Here is a 19611-nt window from a genome sequence, read left to right as displayed (position 1 = left end):
AGCAGGGCATCCCCGACGTGTCCCTCGGCAGGCTCCCCCCAGAACCCCGGGACGAGGACCCATTCACCCCCCGCCCCCCGGTGACCGGCCCGCCCGGTGCAAGGACAGGGGCTACACAGTCTGCGTCCCCCGGGGTCCTTCCGGCCCCAGAAGGAAGATGCTCGCACAGCCGGCCCCGGCTGCCTGCCCCTCGCCCCTCCCAGCTCAGGTCCCCCGAGGAGAGCGTCTGCAGTCACATCAGCGCCGGCTGTCCTCGCCCCCCCCAACCCCCCACCCCACCCCCACAGCGTGCTGCTGGCTCCAGGAGCGAAGACGGCCCTGAAACCCGAGGAGCAGCCGTCCTCGGCGAGGCGCCGGGATGGGCATTAATAGAAGCTTCCGCGGGCCGCTGACACGTCTGGCCAGCTGCTCAGCCCGGCCAGCGCCCCTCCGCCCACGGCCGGCCCCCTCCGGCCCCGCCGGGCACACTGAACAGCTGCCGCCGCCCCGGCGCGACCGCCACCCGCCCGGGAGGACGCGGCCGCCGCGCCTGCCCCAGCGCCCGCCGCTCCGTGGCCGCCATGTCCCAGACCAAGGCCCTGAAGGTCCGCCTGACCCTCCTCTGCGTCCTGGCGGGGATCGTGCTGGCGCTGGTGGCCGTGGTGACCGACCACTGGGCCGTGCTGAGCCCCCGCGTGGAGCACCGCAACGCCAGCTGCCAGGCGGCACACTTCGGCCTCTGGAGGATTTGCACCAAGCGGATCGTCCCGGGCGACGGCAGGGACAGGAGCTGCGGACCCATCACCCTGCCTGGGGGTAACGTACCCTCCCCAGCCCCCCTCCCGCCCGTCCCGGTCCCTCCGGGGAAGGCCGCCCGCCCGTGGGCCCGGGGGCGCGAGCTGGGCGGTGTGCGGTTCAGCCGGTGGCCCACGCCGGCCCGGCATTGAGGGCGTCCAGCTGCAGGTAGTTGCGTCCGGCTGGGGCTCGGGGCTCGGCGCCCAGGGCGGAGGTCTGGATGGGCGGACAGAGGCTCAGGAAAGAAGCCAGACAAGGGCTCTGGTTGCGCCCGGCCCCACCCTCTCCCTGCAAACACAGGCCTCTGTCCTCAGGTGAAAGGGACCCCCGGCGCGGGGGTGGGGGTGGGGGCAGTTCATTCTCCAGCCTCCAGGCTGCAGTGTAGACAGGATCAGCCACAGAGTTTACAGGGCCTTGTGCAAAATGGAAGTGCATGACTCCTTGTCATGATTATTAAGAATTTCAAGACGGCAAGAGCAGAGCATGAGACCAAGTGGGAGTCCCTCCTGGGCACGGGCCGTGAGCAACGGCACAGCTCGCGTGTTTGTGAGGCAGGACCCGGCTGTGGACCAGCCACCTGCCTTTTTGCCAGAACTGCGGGTCCTTCTGCGCACCTCCCTGGCCTAGGACCCCTTCGGAATTAGAAAGTGTTTCCTTCCACTGTGATTTAAATGCTGTCCTCGGTTTCCTACCACGTGAGTGACGCGCACGTTGAAGGGGAGCTCTTTTGCCAGAACACCTGGCGTGAGGGCGACTAGTCTGTTCTGCAGACGTGGAGCCCTCCCCGTCGTTGAAGGGGAGCTCTTTTGCCAGAACACCTGGTGTGAGGGCGACTAGTCTGTTCTGCAGACGTGGAGCCCTCCCCGTCATAGCAAATAGAGCGGGTGCTGAGGAAAGAGGCTTGTGCGGGGAATCAGAGGCCACGACCCCAAAGGACTAGGGGGCTTGACAAAGCCCATCACAGCCTCTGCTTCTTCCCATAAAATACGAATCTTGGGCTCAGCAACATAAAGTCCCTTCCGGTGCTTGCAGCTGTCACTCCAAGGTGACAGTGGACCAGGGTGAGTGCAGCATCCCACCTGGTTTTCAGAATTATTCCCCTGTTATCAGACGGGCTGTTCCTGGAGCCCTTACCTTCAAGAAAGTCACTGCTAAGTCCCCGAAGATCTTGCGGTCCCTGTGGGGAGGAAGGTGCCCAAACCCCTTTCCGCCACTTGGCTCCTTTCTCTTCCTTCCCCTCCTGCTGGCTCCAGGAAAGCCCTGCCCTGCTTGCTTCTACCCGGAAGACTCACATACACCCAGCTCTCTTGGAAACACCAAGTCCCAGGCCTGAGGGCTTTAACAGGCACGGACATGTGCTTGAAGGGTATCACATAGCCCAGATGCCCACGCCCCTCAGCCTCTGCGGAGCACACCCATAAACAGGTGCCTCACTCATCCAGCCAAGCCCGCTGTGCAGGGCAGGGCAGGGCAGAGTCCCCAGGGACCGTGCATGGGACCCGCTGTGCAGGGCAGGGCAGGGCAGAGTCTTCAGGGACCGTGCATGGGACCCGCTGTGCAGGGCAGGGCAGGGCAGAGTCTCCAGGGACCGTGCATGGGAACGCACTGAGTCCCCAGGGACCGTGCATGGGAACGCACTGTCAAGGTCCTCGGCGCCAGCCTTTTAAAGTCTGGTGAGTTTACAGAGCAGAAGAAGACAGAGGTGAGGCGAGTCTATACAAGGAGAGACAGGCAGGAGGGAGGCGAGTGGACCAGCCACAGGGGACGAGCCAGCATGGTTTGGCCTTGAGCCTGAGCAGGGTCTGTCTCCAGGCTGTCTTATCCTGGTCCGGACAGAATCATACCTTCCATACTTGTGAGCACTGCCTTACCCCCAACAAGCTTCCGAAGTGTATTCCTGCCTTCTTTCCTCCTTTCTCTGCAAGTGGACATCTTTTTCCTTCCCCACCCATCCTTCCTGTGTTCTGTTGGATCACTCTTTTCCAGAGGGAGAAACAGAGTTCATTTGTGTTCTCTCATTTATTAACAACAACATCAACAACTGCAAACACAAACATAGCACTATCTACCAAACATTGTTTGGTTTTTTCCCTAAATACTTATTTTATTTATTTATTTATTTATTTTCGTCAGCGTTGGGTCTTAGTTGCAGCACATGGGATCTTCGTTGTGGCAAGCAGGCTCTCTAGTGGCGTGCAGGCTCCAGAGCGTGTGGGCTCTGTAGTTTGTGGCACGTGGGCTCTCCACTTGAGGCGTGAGGGCTCAGTAGTTGCAGCACGTGGGCTTAGTTGCCCCACGGCATGTGGGATCTTAGTTCCTTGACCAGGGATCCAACCTGTGTCGCCTGCATTGGAAGGCAGATTCTCAACCACTGGACCACCAGGGAAGTCCCCCAAACATTGTTTTTTTAAGTGCCTTACATATATTAACTTTGGATGACATCAGAAAAAATGACAGGGTAAGTACCTCCAAAAATCCTCTTCTCCATAAAAACAATGAGAACATTTGCCAAGATGGTCAGAATCAACTTTTTCAGAACTCTAGAAATTAACCAGTCTTGCAGCAATCCAGCAAGTGCTCATTCAAGAAAAACTGGTGAATCTCAGTGGGAACAATGAGCTTTGTGGTGTCTTAATGTGCACTCTTCCCGTTCTCCCCTCCCGACTCTGTCACAGCCTTGAAAACCAACAGCTGTGTGAGAAAAGAAAGAAAGAAAGAGAGAAAGAGAGAGAGAGAGAGAGAGAGAGAGAGAGGAAGGAGGAAAGGAAGGAAGGAAGGAAGGGAAGGGAGGGAGGGAGGGGGGGAAAGAAAAAAAAGACTAAGGCAGAAATGTAGGCTATTTAGCTGAGTGCTTGGTCCTCTGCTTAGCACAAAACCCCTCAGTAAAGACTGGGAGATGTGTCGGGTACAAGCATTTTAGGAAATCTCTGTGAGCTGACCACCAAACTAATTGAGCAGAGATTTCAGTGGCCGTACGTGCATACAGACTTCACAAAATTAATTCAGAAATATCATTTAACAAGCAACAGTAACCAACAGCCACAGGAGCAAACCCTGGGGAAGGGTGGACATCTAATTTCCAGCGTTGCTACATTATATTGTTTAAAATGTTGAGTTTTAAATTTTAAATTAAAAAAGTTACAAGGCATGCAAAGAACTAAAACAGCATGGCACTCACATGGGGTGGGGGTCGGGATGGGGGATGCAGCCAATAGATCCTTAAGGAGGCCCAGATATTGGACTTACTAGATAAAGATTTTAAATCAGCTATTTTAGATACAAAGAACTGAAAGAAACCATGTTTAAAGAACTAAAATGAAGATGAGAATGATATCTCATGAAATAGAGAATATCAATAAAGAGATATAAACGATTTTTAAAAGACCCAAGAGAAATTCCGGAGTTTTGAAGTACAACAGCTGAAATGAAAAATTCACTAGAGGGGTTATATAGCTGATAGAAGAAAAAACCCAGTGAACCTTAAGGTAGGTCCATTGAGATTAGCTAGTCTAAGGAACAGACAGGAAAGAAAAATGAAGAGACCTGTGGGACAGTATCAAATGTATTAACATATGCATAATAGCATCTCAGAAAGAGAGAGAGGGAGAGAGATGGGGCGGGGGAGGAGCAGGAAGGTTACGTGGAAAATAATGGCGGAAAGTTTTCCAAATCTGATGAAAAATATTAACCTACAAATTCATGAAGCTTAATGAACTCCAAGCAGGATAGATTCATACCTAGGCACGTCATGATCAAACCACTGAAAGATAAAGGCACAGAATTCTGTAAGCAACAAGAGGAAGCAACTCATCACGGACAAGACATTCTTAGTAAGATTAAACAGCTTAATTTTCCTAGAAACCATGGAGGCCAGAGGGCAGTGGGATGACAGATGATGACAGATAGACAGATAGACAGTAATCAGAATCATCAGATCCTCACAAAATCCTTGACAAGGTCCATACTATTATCATCAGCCAATCTTACAGATAAAGAAAACAAGGGACGAAGAAGTTGAGTAACTTGGCCGAGGTCACACAGTTACCATGGCAGAGCAGCCAGGACCCACACGCCTAACATTCACCTTAGTTGCTACATGACACTACTTATTACAACCACCCGGTGAGGAGACTTGGATTCTACAGACGGTCCTCATTCCACGTGTGAGAAAACTGAGGCTCAGAGGCGTCTCTCCGAGGCTCAGGTCTCCAATCCAGAGTTTCTTTGCTCTGCGGTCCCTCCCCACACCCTCCACCGCATGCACAAACACCGTTCCCAGGAGCTGCTGACCCGAGCAGACACATCAGAGACCAGCTTTGACATGACGTGATTTAGCGGAAGTGGCATCGAGCGCTGGAGAAGCAGAGGAAGCTTTTCAAGGTCACGCTCAGCGCAGAGAGCTGGAGGCTCTGAGGACACAAACGGTCCAATTTGGGTTTTCCACCGACCGCGAGTCTTCGAAGGACTGCCACGCACAGCATCCGTATCTGAGGTCAGTTCCAGCGTCTCCAGAGTGAGAGCAGGGGCTTCCCAGTTGTCAGAGGAGCTGCCTGTCTGCAAGGCCAGTGAGTCCTCAGAAGCGTCATCCCTCGCCCTTGGTCTGGGTGGAATGTTCTGTCTTTTCCGACTCTGCCTCTTGAGCACAAGGCAGCAGCAGTGCCCAGTTTCTCTAGTGGCCCATCTTCTCTCCTAGTACGTGGGGCCGGACTGGAGCCCAAATGAAAGAACACGACACTCCTGTGACCCCAAGAATCTCAGAGGCTCCCTTTCCCATTCGCAGGAGCCCATGCTGGAGACTGGCCATAACTAGACTTCTCCCCCATACAACAGCAATGCTCTGAGGCCCTGGGGTCAGGTCTTGAGGGTTTCTCCAACCCCTTTCAATCAGAGGGACGGGGGAACACAGAGCACAGAGAAACCACTATCGGGAGCATCAAGAACTTCTTTTACAAAAAGGGTGAAGACAACCCTGGCACTGATGCAAGTAACAAGTGGGTGAAACGTTTCTTCCGACCCCCAGAGCCCTCGTTCCCTTGGTTGTGTGCAAATCAGCGAGGTGGTTTTTTTAATGTATTGAAGTCTGCATCAACCAGCATTGGGTTGATACATTCTCAGTGATACCCAGGGCATCCCCTAATCATACAAGCTGTGCCAACTATCAGAGAAAGATCTATAGTAACTCCGGTTCGGCTTGGAGCTAAATGTGCCTTCTGTTCTAGTTCTCTGAGATTGGCAGATACGGTTCTGCATAGTCAGTCCCTCCCTTAATCAGAATCTTTGGTGAGCAGAATAGTCCAACCCCAATAACTGATTTATGACATTTTTTAAAGGAATAATCCACTTAAAGATTTTAGATCACTGAGTCTTACGACTGTCCATGGTAGACATTTCTGAAACACAGAAAAAAAGAAATACAAATATTAAAATCACTGTGAGCCATTTGCAGACGCAAGGAGGCTGGAGGAGCCGCGGTGCTCAGTTCTGGTCCCAGGTCACCACCCCAGTGTTGGTATCTCCGCCAACCTGGTCCAAAGCACTTGCTCCTTCTGCCCAGTGAAGGGGCTGGAGCCCACGAGGCACAGCTGCAGGTGCTGAGCAGGTGGGATGTAGACCGGGCGCAGGGGGCAGAGGGACATCAGAGAGGCAGAGGCGAGAAGGCTCACAGTCTGCACGCGGTCTCTCCCTCCCGCCCGCTACCCACGCAGGCCCATCTCAAACGTCCTTCCTTTTCAAGTTGCCCTTGATGCGGTTCACCCAGACAGCACCCAGGCTAAGGGCCGGGGGCGGGGACTGCCCATCCCAACAGGACCCTGGGCAGTTCTTGAGTGACACTGGCAGATGCCCGAGCTGATTTATCCCGAACGGGACCGCAAAGGGGCTGTGGTCTCCAACGGGCAGCCATGGGGCCGTGCAGCGGACGCTTCTCCTGGTTCAGAGGCCGCTGGCCTTCCTCGTGTGCTACGTCCAAGAGAGCAGACGGGGTTGGCTCGCCCATCCTCAAGCCCGAGGACCAGCCACATGAAAGAGAAGCTGAGGCTTCCAGGTGCCCCGCATGGGTGCCCCCCAGCGCCCCCAGAGAGCATTGGAGAGAGGAGGGGAGGGAGGGAAGACTGAACCTGGGCCCACGTCCCCACCCCCGAGTCTGCAGGGTGGCTCCCCCAGGAGCCCGGCGTTTGTCTAGCGGGGGGCCGACACCCCGAGCACTACCTGTGCAAGAGAAGCCTCGGCCACGCGGACCTGCCGGACAGCTGGGCCTTGGCCGGGCTTCCGATGGGCCTCTGTCTCCGGGCCTTGCGCGCTGAATGGACGCTTTTAACTCGGCTTGTGCGTCGTCAGGGAGGGAACTGACCGTGAAGCACACTTGAATTCAGTCAGTTCTTTTCAGAGGGTTTTCAGTGACGACCGAGATTGGCTCTTAAAGAAGGAAACAGAAGTTTTCCTCCGTCCAGAGGGAGACATGAGGAGACCTGTAACTTCGCGCGAGCCATTTTGAAGCAGGGATTCAAGAGAATCTATAGCTACTAATCTAACAAATATGAGAGGGTTCCATCATGCTTTAAAGTAACAGCAGAAGCTGCGCGAGAGAAAAGCACAGCATCTCCTGAGTCACCAGCGGCAGTCACACACCCCAGGCAACTCAGCTCAAAAGGAAAGGGATTTAAATATAGACGCTCAGAGAAAAGGCTGTTTACCTCATGGAACATTTACTGCTGCTAAACCAGGCTCCATCTCCCGGGGTCACTCTCTTCCTGGACTTAGGGGAGCAGAAGTAACCCTGACATTGGGGGAGGGGAAATGGAGGCCACAGGCTTCAGTGGAACAAGGTTATACAGGTCAGGCAGACGGAAGCCTGGACCCCAATGAAAGCTATGACTTCGCAAACCTCAAGTTTGTTTCCAAAAGAAACTAGGCATCAAACACCTGGTGATCATTTGAATGTAGGTAAAGAAATGGATGCACAAACTAGATGCCATATAAACTAGGAGCAGAGATGTTTTTCTATTGAGGTTCAAGGATCCACAGGAAAAAGAATTCAATGAAGGGCCTCACAGAAATAAAAAGCAACCTAATTTAGTTTTTTTTTTTAAGAAACAAAATAGTATAAAATAATCCATTCATCTACTTCCTAAATCAAGAGTATAGAATATTAAACTGTATTCAATAAGCAATAAGACTATCCTTTGATTTTACAGTATATCTAGTTGTAAGAGAGATTAAAGGAGAAGAATGGAAGAGAAATTATATTGAAAATCGGTGTGAATTTCTTTGTTCTGAGTTCTTCCTCTGCCCCCTATCAAATCCATATTTTTGGTCCTACTGCCAGCACAGATCGTCTGTGGCTTTTCTGACACTAATCGGGTGGGGAAGCAGCTCACCTGGGGAGGTCTCATCTGGGCTGTTTCTATGGCCACAGGCATTGAGGGCCCAGTGAAATGAGCTTTTGATCACGTTTGGCCCTCGGTTAGAGGTTCTCTGCCCTTCACCCAAGTCCATATAGAGGGCCCACTCAGAAAAGCCCTTTGAAGGGCATTTCAAGGGGCCGGGAGCCAGGCTTCTAAACCTGGCTGAACACCAGAATCTCCTGGAAAGTTCTTGAAAAACACTTTGCTTCCCAGGTCACACCCAGTGCCTCAGGGTGGGCCTGGATGCAGATAAGAAACCCAGCCCTAGACTGGATGTGAACCACTGCTGACTCACCACTACTGACATTTGGGGGCCTGTAATTCTGTGCTGTAGGGGGCTGTCCTGTACATGGTAGGACGCTCAGCACATCCCGGGCCTCTACCCACTGGATGCCGGTAGCAGCCCTGCCCAGTTGTGACATAAAAATGTCTCCAGACACTGCCCAGTGTCCTCTGGGGGCAGAATCAGCCCTGGCTGAGAACCACTGTTTGGCCCTTGCTTGGCCATGGGTCCTGTACCCCCTAACAGATGACTTGATCTCTGGGTCTCAGTTTCCCTGTCTGCCTAATGGGCTCAGTACCCCAGTGCTCTCTGCCCCCGGACTCAGTTAGCCTCAGCTCCCTGATGATCTCCCAGCCTCTTATGCAACCCTCTTTCCTACCAACGTTTTGGTCTAAGGGTTAGTGAAAGATGTGTGTTTCAGCCCAGAGTCAGGGTTTGGGGGGCAGAATCCCCCTGGGGGCTGCACCCGCCCTCTCTCGGCTGAGCTCCTGCCCCGGCTGCAGCCCTTTCTCTCAACTCATAGGCCGTCTCCCTCCTTTGCAGAGAAAAACTGTTCCTACTTCAGGCATTTTAACCCAGGCGAGAGCTCGGAGATCTTCGAAGTTACCACTCAGAAAGGTGAGCCCGTGTGGAGAGCAAGGAGGGGAGGAAACGTGGCTCCCGTCGCGCTGCTGAACCGGAAAGTCACGGGTGCAAAGGCCCCGACTTCCGGATCTTGATGGCGAGCAGCCCCTCCCGATGCATCTGAGCGGCAGCCTGGCCACCCTCTGCGCCCCCGAGACAGCGTCACCCACCTCCAGGCGCCCTGAGCATCCCTGCATCAGGGCTCGGGCGAGTTTGTAAAGAGACTTGCCTGGTAGCTCCCAGAGGGCAGGGGTCCATTTCCCCACAGAGCCCGAGGGACGCCACTGTCACAGGAGCTCTGACAATGGAACAAGGATGCCACATCCCTGTGATGGTCTGCAGGGCTGGCAGCTCAGAGTGTGCGGGGAGTCTGTCTGAGTCCCTCCCTCGCCTATAAGTCACTCCACGAGAAGCAGAGGGTGGGGACTGGGGCAGATGCGTGAGAGCCCCTGTGGCACACGTGCCCTGGTGGGAACCACCGAGCTCGGAGGCACCCCCTGGACTGAGCAGAGGAGACCCGCGTGTGCTTGTGTGCAGAAGACTGCACACGGCATGGGTATGCACACACACGCACACATGCACACACATGCAAACACACACGGATGCACACACATGCACACATATGCACCGGTGCACACACTCTGGCACACACACACGCAGATCCTCTTGGGCACCGAGCTCTGTAACAAGCCACACTCCGTCATCCGTCCAGAGGCTGCTTGCCAGTCCCAGGACAGACCACGCCAGCCTGGGTGCCACCTTCTGCCCTGACACTCGGAGGAAGGTTTCTGCTCCAGAAAGGTCTCCAGCCGCAGATCTCACGCTTCCTTCCGAGGCCTCTGCCCCTGGAGGGAGGAACTTCAGTTTGGTGTCCGACCTGCGAGAAGGAATTAGGTCGTGTGCACATCCTGGTCCCACCCCTTAGCCACTGTGCGACTCTGAAGGAGTGATTTAATCTCTCGGATCTCAGTTTCCTCACCTGGGAAAAGGGAATAGTAGAATGTGGTACTCACTTACCTGGCTGCAGGCACAGCCAGTGGTGACGAAAGGTGCAGGGGATGAGGCCCCTCTGAGGTCCCGGCATCCCTGCCCCCTTGTGTGCCACAGAGTATAGCATCTCGGCCGCGGCCATCGCCATCTTCAGCCTGGGCTTCACCATCGCGGGAACCATCTGCGTGCTCCTGTCCTTCGGGAAGAAGCGCGACTACCTGCTGAGGCCAGCGTCCATGTTCTTCGCCTTTGCGGGTAGGACGGGGGCTCCTGTCCGGGTGCCGGGTCTGGGGGGATGCTTCGACCCCGTTCTCATGCCTACCTGGGGCCTGGGTGTGGACAGATTCCCAGGCTCCACCCAGGGGCAAGCTTGCCCAGGGCTTCCGCCAGGGCCGGTGGGCCAGGAGGGGGCCGATCTCGGCAATCTGTCCATTTCTTACCAAGACAATCCTCAAGGCGGGGAGGATGCTAATTACTAACAAAAATTTAAATTAACTTTAAAATAGTGCTAAGGAAAGAAGGGACGAAAGGGCGCACTTCTGCAGCTTCCCGATCGGGACCTCGGTCTCGGGGCCGTTTCATGCCCCCGCCTCTCCCCCGGCGGGGTCTCCACCTTGAAGCCCACGCGGAAGCCCCAGCTGACCCGGGGCGGGGGGCGCCCGGGGCCCTGAGTCCAGCTCTGCCCCCAGGTCTCTGCATCTTCGTCTCGGTGGAGGTCACACGGCAGTCGGTGAAGCGCATGGTCGACAGCGAGGACACCGTTTGGATCAAGTACTATTACTCCTGGTCCTTCGCCTGCGCCTGCGCGGCCTTCGGCCTCCTCTTCCTTGGCGGCCTGGCTCTCCTGCTCTTCTCCCTGCCGCGGATGCCCCAGAACCCCTGGGAGTCCTGCATGGACGCCGACCCCGAGCACTAGCCCTCCTGGGCCCCTGTCCCCAAGGAAGCTGAGCCCAGCCCAGAACGTTTGAGAAGGAGGCGGGAGCGTTACTTCTCCCCGTTCCCACCTGCCCCTTCCCCCGCAGCACAGCTGCTCGCCCTGTCTGAGCACTTCTCTGGGTGGTGAAGCCCGCAAGTGGCGGTGGCCCAGACCTGCCCCGTGCAGGTGGAAGGCAGGTGCACAGGCGCCTGCAGAGGCCCGACCTCCCGCTGGAGTGCCCGGCTGTCCTCGATAAGCCCACCGACTGTCCTCTGTGGGCCGTCTACCTGTTCTGGGCGTCCAGCTGTGCGAATGGCCAGACCCTCTTTCCTTCCTGGTGACCCGAACAGCCCCTCCTTGGCTCCTGGGAGACCCGACAAGCAGTTTTTAACTGGTTAGACTCTGTGGCTTGAAATAAAACCTCTTCAAAATCTTGCTTTTCCTTGGCCTTGCGAAGAAATTGTTGGGTTCCTGACCACAGCCCAGGGGCCCCTTGACCCAGCAGGGAAGTGAAGGCATAGCCCCCGGGGATGTTGAGGACTTTTGTGGGGATGAGAGGGACAGAGGGTCTGCTTAGCAGCGAGACTTAGAGGTTCTGAATTACAGTTGGTAACTCTGGGCCCTGGGGTTGTCTTTGGGAGAAACCAGAGGCGGGCTGACTAGCCAAGGGCGTTAAAAATACAGAGGGTTATTTCCAGAGCTCCCAGCACGCTAGGCATCCCAGTGCTAACACGGCACTCCAGCCGCACAGCTGCAAGGGTCTGATTTCAGACACTGGCTTTTTGTTGCAATGAACATCAGGAAGGAGGGCTTAGCAGCTAGACACATAGGGCCACTGGAGTTTCATAATTTACACCCTTGCGCCTTCAAACCTCACCGTACTTGGCCAGCCCTCAGAGATGGTAAGTCAGACACAGTGTGCAGAGAGGACCCCTCTGCCCTTTACCTTCACCGTGCACCAGGGGTCCACGTCAACACCTTTCTTGCAGAGAAGGGGCAGCAAACCACCGGCCGTGGGTCAACTGGGGCCCGTTGCCTGCTAAGAATGGTTTCTATAGTTTTAAATAGTCAAGAAAAATCGAAAGAAGAAAAAGATTTTGTGATGTGAAAATTTCACGAAATGCAAATTTCAGTGTCCATAAGCAAGGTTTTATCAGAACTGCCAAAGATAAACAAGGCCACAGTTAAAGTGGTCAGGACAGATTTTAATCAGTAAGGCACTACTGCAGCAGGAAGAGTCTGGGATGAATTGAACTCAACTGTGTGCACAGAGGTGACCGGGAGGTTTAAAGGGTGAGCGAGGGAGGGGTGAGGAGGGCCGCACAGAGTCAGAGAAGCCAAAGGTCGCGAAGGGCTGGAAGGGGCTGGGCGAACTGGAGATGATCGAAGTTAGGCGCTGACCCGCTAACAGAGGCTCGGAGACGAGGGCCCTGTCCTCGGGTGTTGGCTGGAACAAACAGGCAACCTTGAATTTTCTCAGGCAGACACTTCAAGGGGGGCTGGGGTCATCCTAGGGGTGCGGCCTTGAGTTGTTAGAAACTGTGTTAGTGTCTGTTCGCATCGTTCTAGGCCAAGGTGGCATGGAGAGGAGGGCTGGGATTGGCCTGGCTGGAATCTGGTCCAGGAGCGAGTCCACCAAGACACAGCCACACCCCTCCGATGGCTAATTCCCGCTTCCAGGCCGGGTTAAGACTGGCCTGCAACGTCAGGCCGGTAACTGAAGTAACTACTCTCACCGGCCAGCTTATTAACCCCTAACTGTTCGCATCTGTAAAGTGAGAGGAAAGCAACTCGATCGCTCCGCTGAGAACAATTTAGAAGGGAGGAGCCGGAGGCTGGGGCGTCTGGGTAGCGACCATGGTGGGGCTGGTGAAGATGGCCCTCTGACATCTCAGGGCTCCGGGCTGCGCTTGGAGGGGCCGACAGAGCCCAGCCCAGCCTGCTTTTGAGTCAGGGAACGTGCACGTGCCCCGTGCGTGGCTGTGAAGCCGAAAGGGTCAAGGAGAGCAGGGGTGACATCAGAGGGTGGGCGCTGCCGAAGGGCGGGTGGCGGGCGAGGCCCAGAGGAGGCTGCTTGGTCCTGCAGCCAAGGGCGCACGCGTCCCGAGGATACACAGGTAGAGCCTGAGGGCCACTTGCTCCGGATGAGCGGCTAGGAGATCAGCGTCCACGCCAGCCTGGGAGTTGCGGCCACGGTTTTGTGAGTAAGAAGGGTGCTGTCGTCCCACAAACTCCATTTTGGAGTCCAGTATTATTGTTTTTATTGTTATTATTACTTTTAGGGGAATTAGACTGGTGTGCGTTTTGTATTTCCACCTACATAGCTGTATTTTTAGCAGCCAAAATCACTCTGAGTGGAATATCCACTGAATATTCCTCTCCATTGCAGAATACATTGGTTTCCCAGTGTCTAGCTCTTTCGAGAGACATGTAAGCAGGCCTGGAACTGCTCTGCAGGCGGGGTCGGCCGGCTCCAGCCGGGCGGCACACAGCCGCGTCTGCTCCAGCTTCTGCTGTGGGAAGAAGACAGCTCGACAGAGCAGAACAGAGCCCAGCGCTGAAAAACAAAGAGATCAACGAAACCAACGAGGGAAGACGTCTTTTTGTCTCCAGTCCGCTCACCGATGCTCGCGGGAAGGATGTTGTGATGGGTGGGGCTCAGGATTCGGGGCGGCCCCGGGCTTCACCGCAGCGCTCGGCCAGGGGCCTGCCGACGGGCCCGCAGCAGGACACCGCGCCACTGGCTCTGAGGCGGGCAGTTAGCAGCCAAGCGGGACGGGCACAAACGGAAAAATCATCCAACCCTGAGGTTCCATAACGCTCTCACGTTCTCAGCTTTCTAAATTCATCAGATCCCATGAGGTAAGGGAGCCGGGACGAGCAACTCAGTCAAGATAAATGATATTGAAGTGTGAGACTTTTTAAGAAATGTGGTGAAACAGACACAGCATAAAATCTACCATCGGAATTATTTTTAAGTGCCCGGCTCAGTCATGTTACATGTGCGGCCAGTTCCCAGGACTCTGTTCATCTCCCAAACAGAGACTCTGTCGCCTTCAACAACTCCCCGCCCATCCTGACCACCATCTACGTTCTGTTTCTCTGAATTTGACTACTCTGGTGCCTCATAGGAGTGGAATCATACACTATTTGCTCTTCTGTGTGTCTTATTTCACCTGGCGTAATGTCCTCAGGGTTCATCCACGTCATAGCCTGCGTCAGATTTCATTCCTCTTTAAGCCCGAACAACACTTCACTGTACGGGTACATCAGGTTTGTTTACGCGTTCATGCCTCAGTGGACGCTTGGGTTGCTTCCACCTCTTGGCTACTGTGAATAATGCTGCTATGAACATGGATGTACAAATGTGTCTTTGGGAGCTTGCTTTACGTTCTTTTGGGTAGGTGATGTGTGATTTTTTAAAATCAAAATTATGGCAAAGTATCCGGGATGACGACGGCGTCAAAATCTTAAATAGAGGCTGGATCCATGTTCCTGATTCTTCCTCTTTATCCCTCTCCTGTGGCCACTGTACAGAAGAAAAGACCGAAGACCTGAGAAGGACTTGCTTCCCAAGATCTGGTTAACTGGCGCCAGAACCGGAATGAGAACAAGGCTGACGGTTTCCCACCTGTGTAACCAGTGTCCTGTCCGGTCCTCACTTAGCCTCTGCCCAAGTATCTAGGGGGTCCGAGACACACGGCATCCTCTCCTTGGCTAACACATAATGGGGTCTGCCCTGGTGGTTTGGTCCTTATTAATCCCTCCTTGGGATTGAACATTTCAATTCTGTTACCACTATTTTTCCTGACCGCCCCAAAAAAGAGGGGTTTTAATCACATCCTACTGCAGTATTTCCCCTGCTGGTGTGACTTGTCCATTTTGATCAAATATTTTATTTACCAATTCATTTCTAATTTATACCCTGCCTGCTTTCAGAAAAGATCTGAAGTGGAGACAAGGTATGAATGAATGCACGACGTGGAACCGATTAAGCCGCGGGGCTGCAGCTGCTGTGGCCTCCTTCAGCCCCCGCTTCACAGCCTCACTCAGTAGCAGCCACTGAGGCCGCAAGTTAACGGCCACCCCGGCCATCCCTCCCGCCTGGCGAAGAAAGTTCATTAAGGTAATTGCCATTACAAGGAGTGATGCTCTGTCTTCTTCTGCCTTTGCTCCTGACAAGTTTCTGGCCTGAATGTGAAAGCCCTGACCTCCTGGAAACGCTCGTTGATTTGGCTTTAAACCCGCCTCTCGCTCTGCCCACGACCGGCCCTGGTAGCCCTAGGGATAAATGGAGTTCGGGGGATTGGTCTGCAAGCACAGTCTGAGCGTTCTCACCCCTGAGTTTGAAGAGCTCAAAACAAATATCCAAGTCACTGATTTAAACAGCTAACACCCTTCCCGCCCGGTCCTGCCAGGCTGAGACAGTCGGATGAAGCTAACAAAATAGAGACACAGTCTACCGAGAAACGTCCAGGAGGCAGGGAGGTAGCAGTGTATGATCCTGTCCATTTAAGGTGGAGGAAAGACGAACGGGGCTGCGTCCCATCTGAACCGACCAGGGCGCTGAGCCAGGGTCTCCTGGACTCAGGTGTCCCCTCAGTTGCCCTCATCTCGAGGCCCTACTATGCGCTGCCTGTACATAGTAGGGGCTGTGGTAGGACGAATCCAGACTAGGGCCGCTGTCTACCTGCTCTTGTGAACATTAACAAACTCCTGCGAGACCAGAGCACGTGTTAGACTAACTCATTGTTACGCTCCCTCCACTTCTGCGGTTCTCTGCGTCTATTAATACGAGGAGATGCACAAAGTGGTCCCAGACCTCGGGAAACATAAATCTCACATTTTAAAATTCGCCATGAAACACACATGAAATGGTAAGACGGCCTTTGACCTGGCTGAGCGCTTGACATGTGTTCTCTCTCCTAAGCCTTGCAACAGCCGTGTGTTCGCTTTTATTCCCATTCAACAGATGAACAAACTGAGACTCAGCAAGGCTGAGTAGCCAACCTGGAGGCACACAGCAGAGGAAGGAGAGAGAGCCAGGCTCCTGTCTGCTTCCTTCCAGAAGCTGAGCTGTTAGCTGTCTTGCTGGCTAATGTGGGTCAGTCTTGCCAGGTCCCCGTTTTCTGGAGAGACCAAGGGATCCCGGCGGTTCCCTGTGAGCTGTGCAGATATTGGACTCCAGTTTGTTCTGACTGGAACAAAACCCAACGTGGACTCACCTGTGTTACGTGCCTCATCCTGGTGTGTATATTAAAGACCTTCGAAGGGTTGAAACGTGTGCTGTAATTTTCTCCTGAGGAGGCCTTCAAACAAGTTTCCTTGGCCATTTCTCTGCGCACATTTCAACTTCTTGTCTGTGTCTCATGGATTAGGAGTGTCAGTTCTGCATTGGTCTTTGGAAAATTCCGGCCTGTGCATGTCTGCTCAGACACAATGGTGCGGGCAAATATACTACTGTTTATCTTTATAAATCACAGTGTTTGCTCACCTTGCCCAACGAAAGCAAGGAAAATAAATTAGTGTTAGATTTAGATGTCAGACTGCATCTGCCTTCCATAAACTCCATTTTCCAATATTTGTGTTCCTCAAAATATCATCATTGCCCTTACAAACTGATTTTACAAGAAGCTGTTACAGAGTGTGTTTACTAAATAAATTTATAAAAGTAAAAAAATATATTTTGTATATTACATATTTAGGGCTGAGAAATTTAGGTTCTAACATAGGACTTTGTTAGAAAAAAGAACGCTGCTGCTTAAAATTTTTGGAAACCACTGACAATCGTTTAATCACTGCTTCAGTGAAGCAGTCCAGACTTGTCAGAGTTCAAGAAAGAAAGATAGCTTTAAAATAAAGTTTACATTGCTTGTCTCACGGAAGGCCAGGGAGGGTCTCTGAGGGGGAAGTGCTATGATAAAGGCATACGAACAGGGATGCGCGTGAGAGACGGCCAAGGGGCAGAGGCTACAGGCAGGGAAGTAGCTAGAAAGCCTCAGGTAGGGGAGTAAGCGTCCCTTCCTTCAGATCTGCCGCCTGGTCTTTCGTCTCCCGTCAACCGACGAGAGTCTCGAAACCACGATCCTTCTTCACGTCTCGTGTCACGGCCGACTGACTTTGCGTTCACTTCCCGAGCCACGCGCTGATCCCATGGCCCACGCCACGGCACGAGCCCCCCTGAAGGTCACCAGGGACCCCTCCGTCACCTGTGGCGCCCTACGACGCCTTTCTGTAGAGTTTGTACTTCGGGCCTGTGCTTCCACTCCCTCCCTAAGATTCCCTGAATTTTCCCTTGTAATTCTGCCACCTGCCCCTTAAAGCTGCATGTTTCCAGGGTTTTTGTCTTTGAACTTCTCAGCTCACAACACAACTCCCGAGAAGTTTCACTCCCTTCCGGGCTGTCGGCCGCCCGGGGCCGCGGTCCCTGCCTGTGTCCAGGCCGCCTCTGTGCCGGCGTCAGTGCTGGTGTGCTGCAGTGCTGCCCGCAGGGACGTGCGCCCTAACCTGCCCTCCCTTGCTTGCCCCCTCGTTTCGACGGCCCTGCATCCCCTCAGCCACCCACACCGAGAAGCCCTGTGGTTTCTTTGGCTCCCGGGCACGCCTCACAGATTCCACTTCCGAGACGAACCGCAAATCCACGTCTTGTTGCCCCGCTGCCGCGAGGCCCGGCTCGCCTACCCTCCCCCTGCCGCTCGTGCCCTGAGCACTGGCCTCCCCGGAGGATGTGGTTTCCCAGACATGCTGAGCCGGCTGACGTCTCTCCCACAGGGTGTCCATCACGTAAGCAAATGCACACTCACTGAGCGTGTCCGGTTCCTATTCTGAGACCACCCGCTGTCCTCGGTCTGTGGCTCCCTCACCGCAGCTCCCACGTCTCTGACCTTGATTGTCCAGCTTCCCTCTTGGAAGGACCCTTGTGATAACACTGGGTCCATCCAGATCACCCAGGCTAAGCTCCCGTCTCAGGATCCTTATAGCTTAATCACGTCTGCCGAGTCCCTTTTTCCATATAAAGTACCAGGTCCCAGGGGTTCGGCTGTGGACATCTTCGGGAACCGTTACCCTGTCTACCCCACTAGATACAACACTGTGTGCGAAGCACTGTGCTAAACCAGGACATGACCTGGTCCTGGACAAAAACCGGGGATGGGCCCTCGGGAGCTGAGAGTTCAATCGTGGGTGACTTGAAAGTAAGGCGTAAGTGCTATGCGATGTAGGTGGGTTCCTCGGCCGCATGTGGCCCGCCCCCTTTCTGAAGTTGCCAGAGTCACCTTATTCCCCAGGACCCAGCTTGGACATCACGAGGTGACACATCCTCCAACCACTCCGTGCAAAACCTGTGCTTTCTTCCTTCTCGTGCCCTTAACACTGTGCTCATACCCCCAGTTCTGACCCGGTCTGTGTGGCTCCCTGTGCCTGCCTGCCTTGCTGGATTATATTTTCCTCTGAACCATCCGGCAGCTAGAACCTTCCCCAGCCCAGTCACACGCTCTGCACAGCGTACGGCATACAGCGCCCTCGGGATGTGTTGGTACATCGGACGAGTGCGTGAACTAGAAAAGGGCCGGGAGGAGTGCGTGCAAAGAGGCTACAAAGAAGCATCAGGAAGTGCAGTAAGAAGGCCTCTAGAGCTCATTCGGGATCTGCTCCCCTGGCCTCAGGGGCCCCATGCTCGGCCTGAGCCCCTGTATTCCCTACAGCGGCGCGCGCAGCTGCGTATCCCTGGGTGAGACTGTCTTCTGAGCTGGAGCACGTCAGCCCTTAAGAACGGACGGGTTTCTGCCATACACCTGGAACTAACACAATACTGTAAATCAACTGTATTGCAGTTAAAAAGAAAAAAAGGAACAGACGGCTTTCCACAAGGGCTTTGCTGGATGATTCAAAATTACCTTTAATGACACTAGATCACAGATTTTTTTTCAAAATAGTGTCTCTTCCACCCTGTTAACAGAACCAACCCAGTAGGAATGATCTGGGTCTTAGAAGGCCTCTAGAGTCACGGGGAGATTTGATTCCTCAGGTAAAGCCTGTTTACTTACACACCTGCCAACAGTTCCCTGTTGCTTTGGTCCCAGGTCACCACTCCCTTTAAGCCCAGTCACCAGGTTAAGAGGACCGAATCCTCACAACTTTCTCTTCCAAGAGGAGCCTCAGCCGCGAGCGCCCACTTCCCTTTAGCTTTGTAAAAACAAGTGCACGTCTGGGTTCCAAAGAGACAGAAGACCTGACAGCAGGTGGGCTTGACGAGCAGGCCCAGAGCAAGCCACCCACTCCCCGGACTCCAGGCCCTTCCCTTTTGGTCGCCACTCACAGCAGGAGGGCTTGTCAGCTGAGGCCTCCGATTGCATTTCTGTTCAATTAGTGAGCAAAGGGCACTGAACCACATTCTCCTCTGTTTCCCTCTGCAGCGGAGCCCAGAGTGGGAGCCACGCCCACTTTCCAGAGCTCTCCGATGGTTCACCCCATCGTCTAACTAGCGCCCTTTCTTCTCAGGAATTAGCCGTGCAGTTTCCCGAAACGATGGTTCAAATCAATTTGCAGAGCATCTGTTTTAATGAGCTAAGAATGGGGTAACACCGCAGACTTTGCAACTGCAGCTCCTCTTCAATCTAATT

General features: G+C 54.1%; 1 protein-coding gene across 1 annotated transcript; it reads left to right on the top strand.

Annotated features, from left to right (window-relative positions):
- The first annotated feature begins 370 nt into the window (after positions 1 to 370).
- On the top strand, positions 371 to 11425 carry CACNG1 (calcium voltage-gated channel auxiliary subunit gamma 1). Its single transcript, XM_004275400.2, has 4 exons — positions 371 to 795; positions 9004 to 9078; positions 10192 to 10329; positions 10764 to 11425. The coding sequence occupies exons 1-4, from the start codon at positions 561 to 563 to the stop codon at positions 10988 to 10990; spliced, it is 675 nt and encodes a 224-aa protein (XP_004275448.1). The 5' UTR covers positions 371 to 560; the 3' UTR covers positions 10991 to 11425.
- Positions 11426 to 19611: the final 8186 nt, after the last annotated feature.

Source organism: Orcinus orca, chromosome 19 (assembly GCF_937001465.1).
Source record: "Orcinus orca chromosome 19, mOrcOrc1.1, whole genome shotgun sequence".
Classification (NCBI taxonomy): Eukaryota; Metazoa; Chordata; class Mammalia; order Artiodactyla; family Delphinidae; genus Orcinus; species Orcinus orca.
The sequence above is the reverse complement of the archived record's forward strand: the minus strand, read 5'-3'. Positions and strand labels throughout refer to the sequence as shown.

What these genes read in the sequence shown, in the direction of transcription:
- CACNG1 (XM_004275400.2), top strand. Translation starts at nt 561, where the DNA reads ATGTCCCAGACCAAGGCCCTGAAGGTCCGCCTGACCCTCCTCTGCGTC. An exon ending in ACCCATCACCCTGCCTGGGG is followed by an intron (nt 796 to 9,003) that starts GTAACGTACCCT and finishes CCTCCTTTGCAG; the next exon opens with AGAAAAACTGTTCCTACTTC. An exon ending in CGAAGTTACCACTCAGAAAG is followed by an intron (nt 9,079 to 10,191) that starts GTGAGCCCGTGT and finishes TGTGTGCCACAG; the next exon opens with AGTATAGCATCTCGGCCGCG.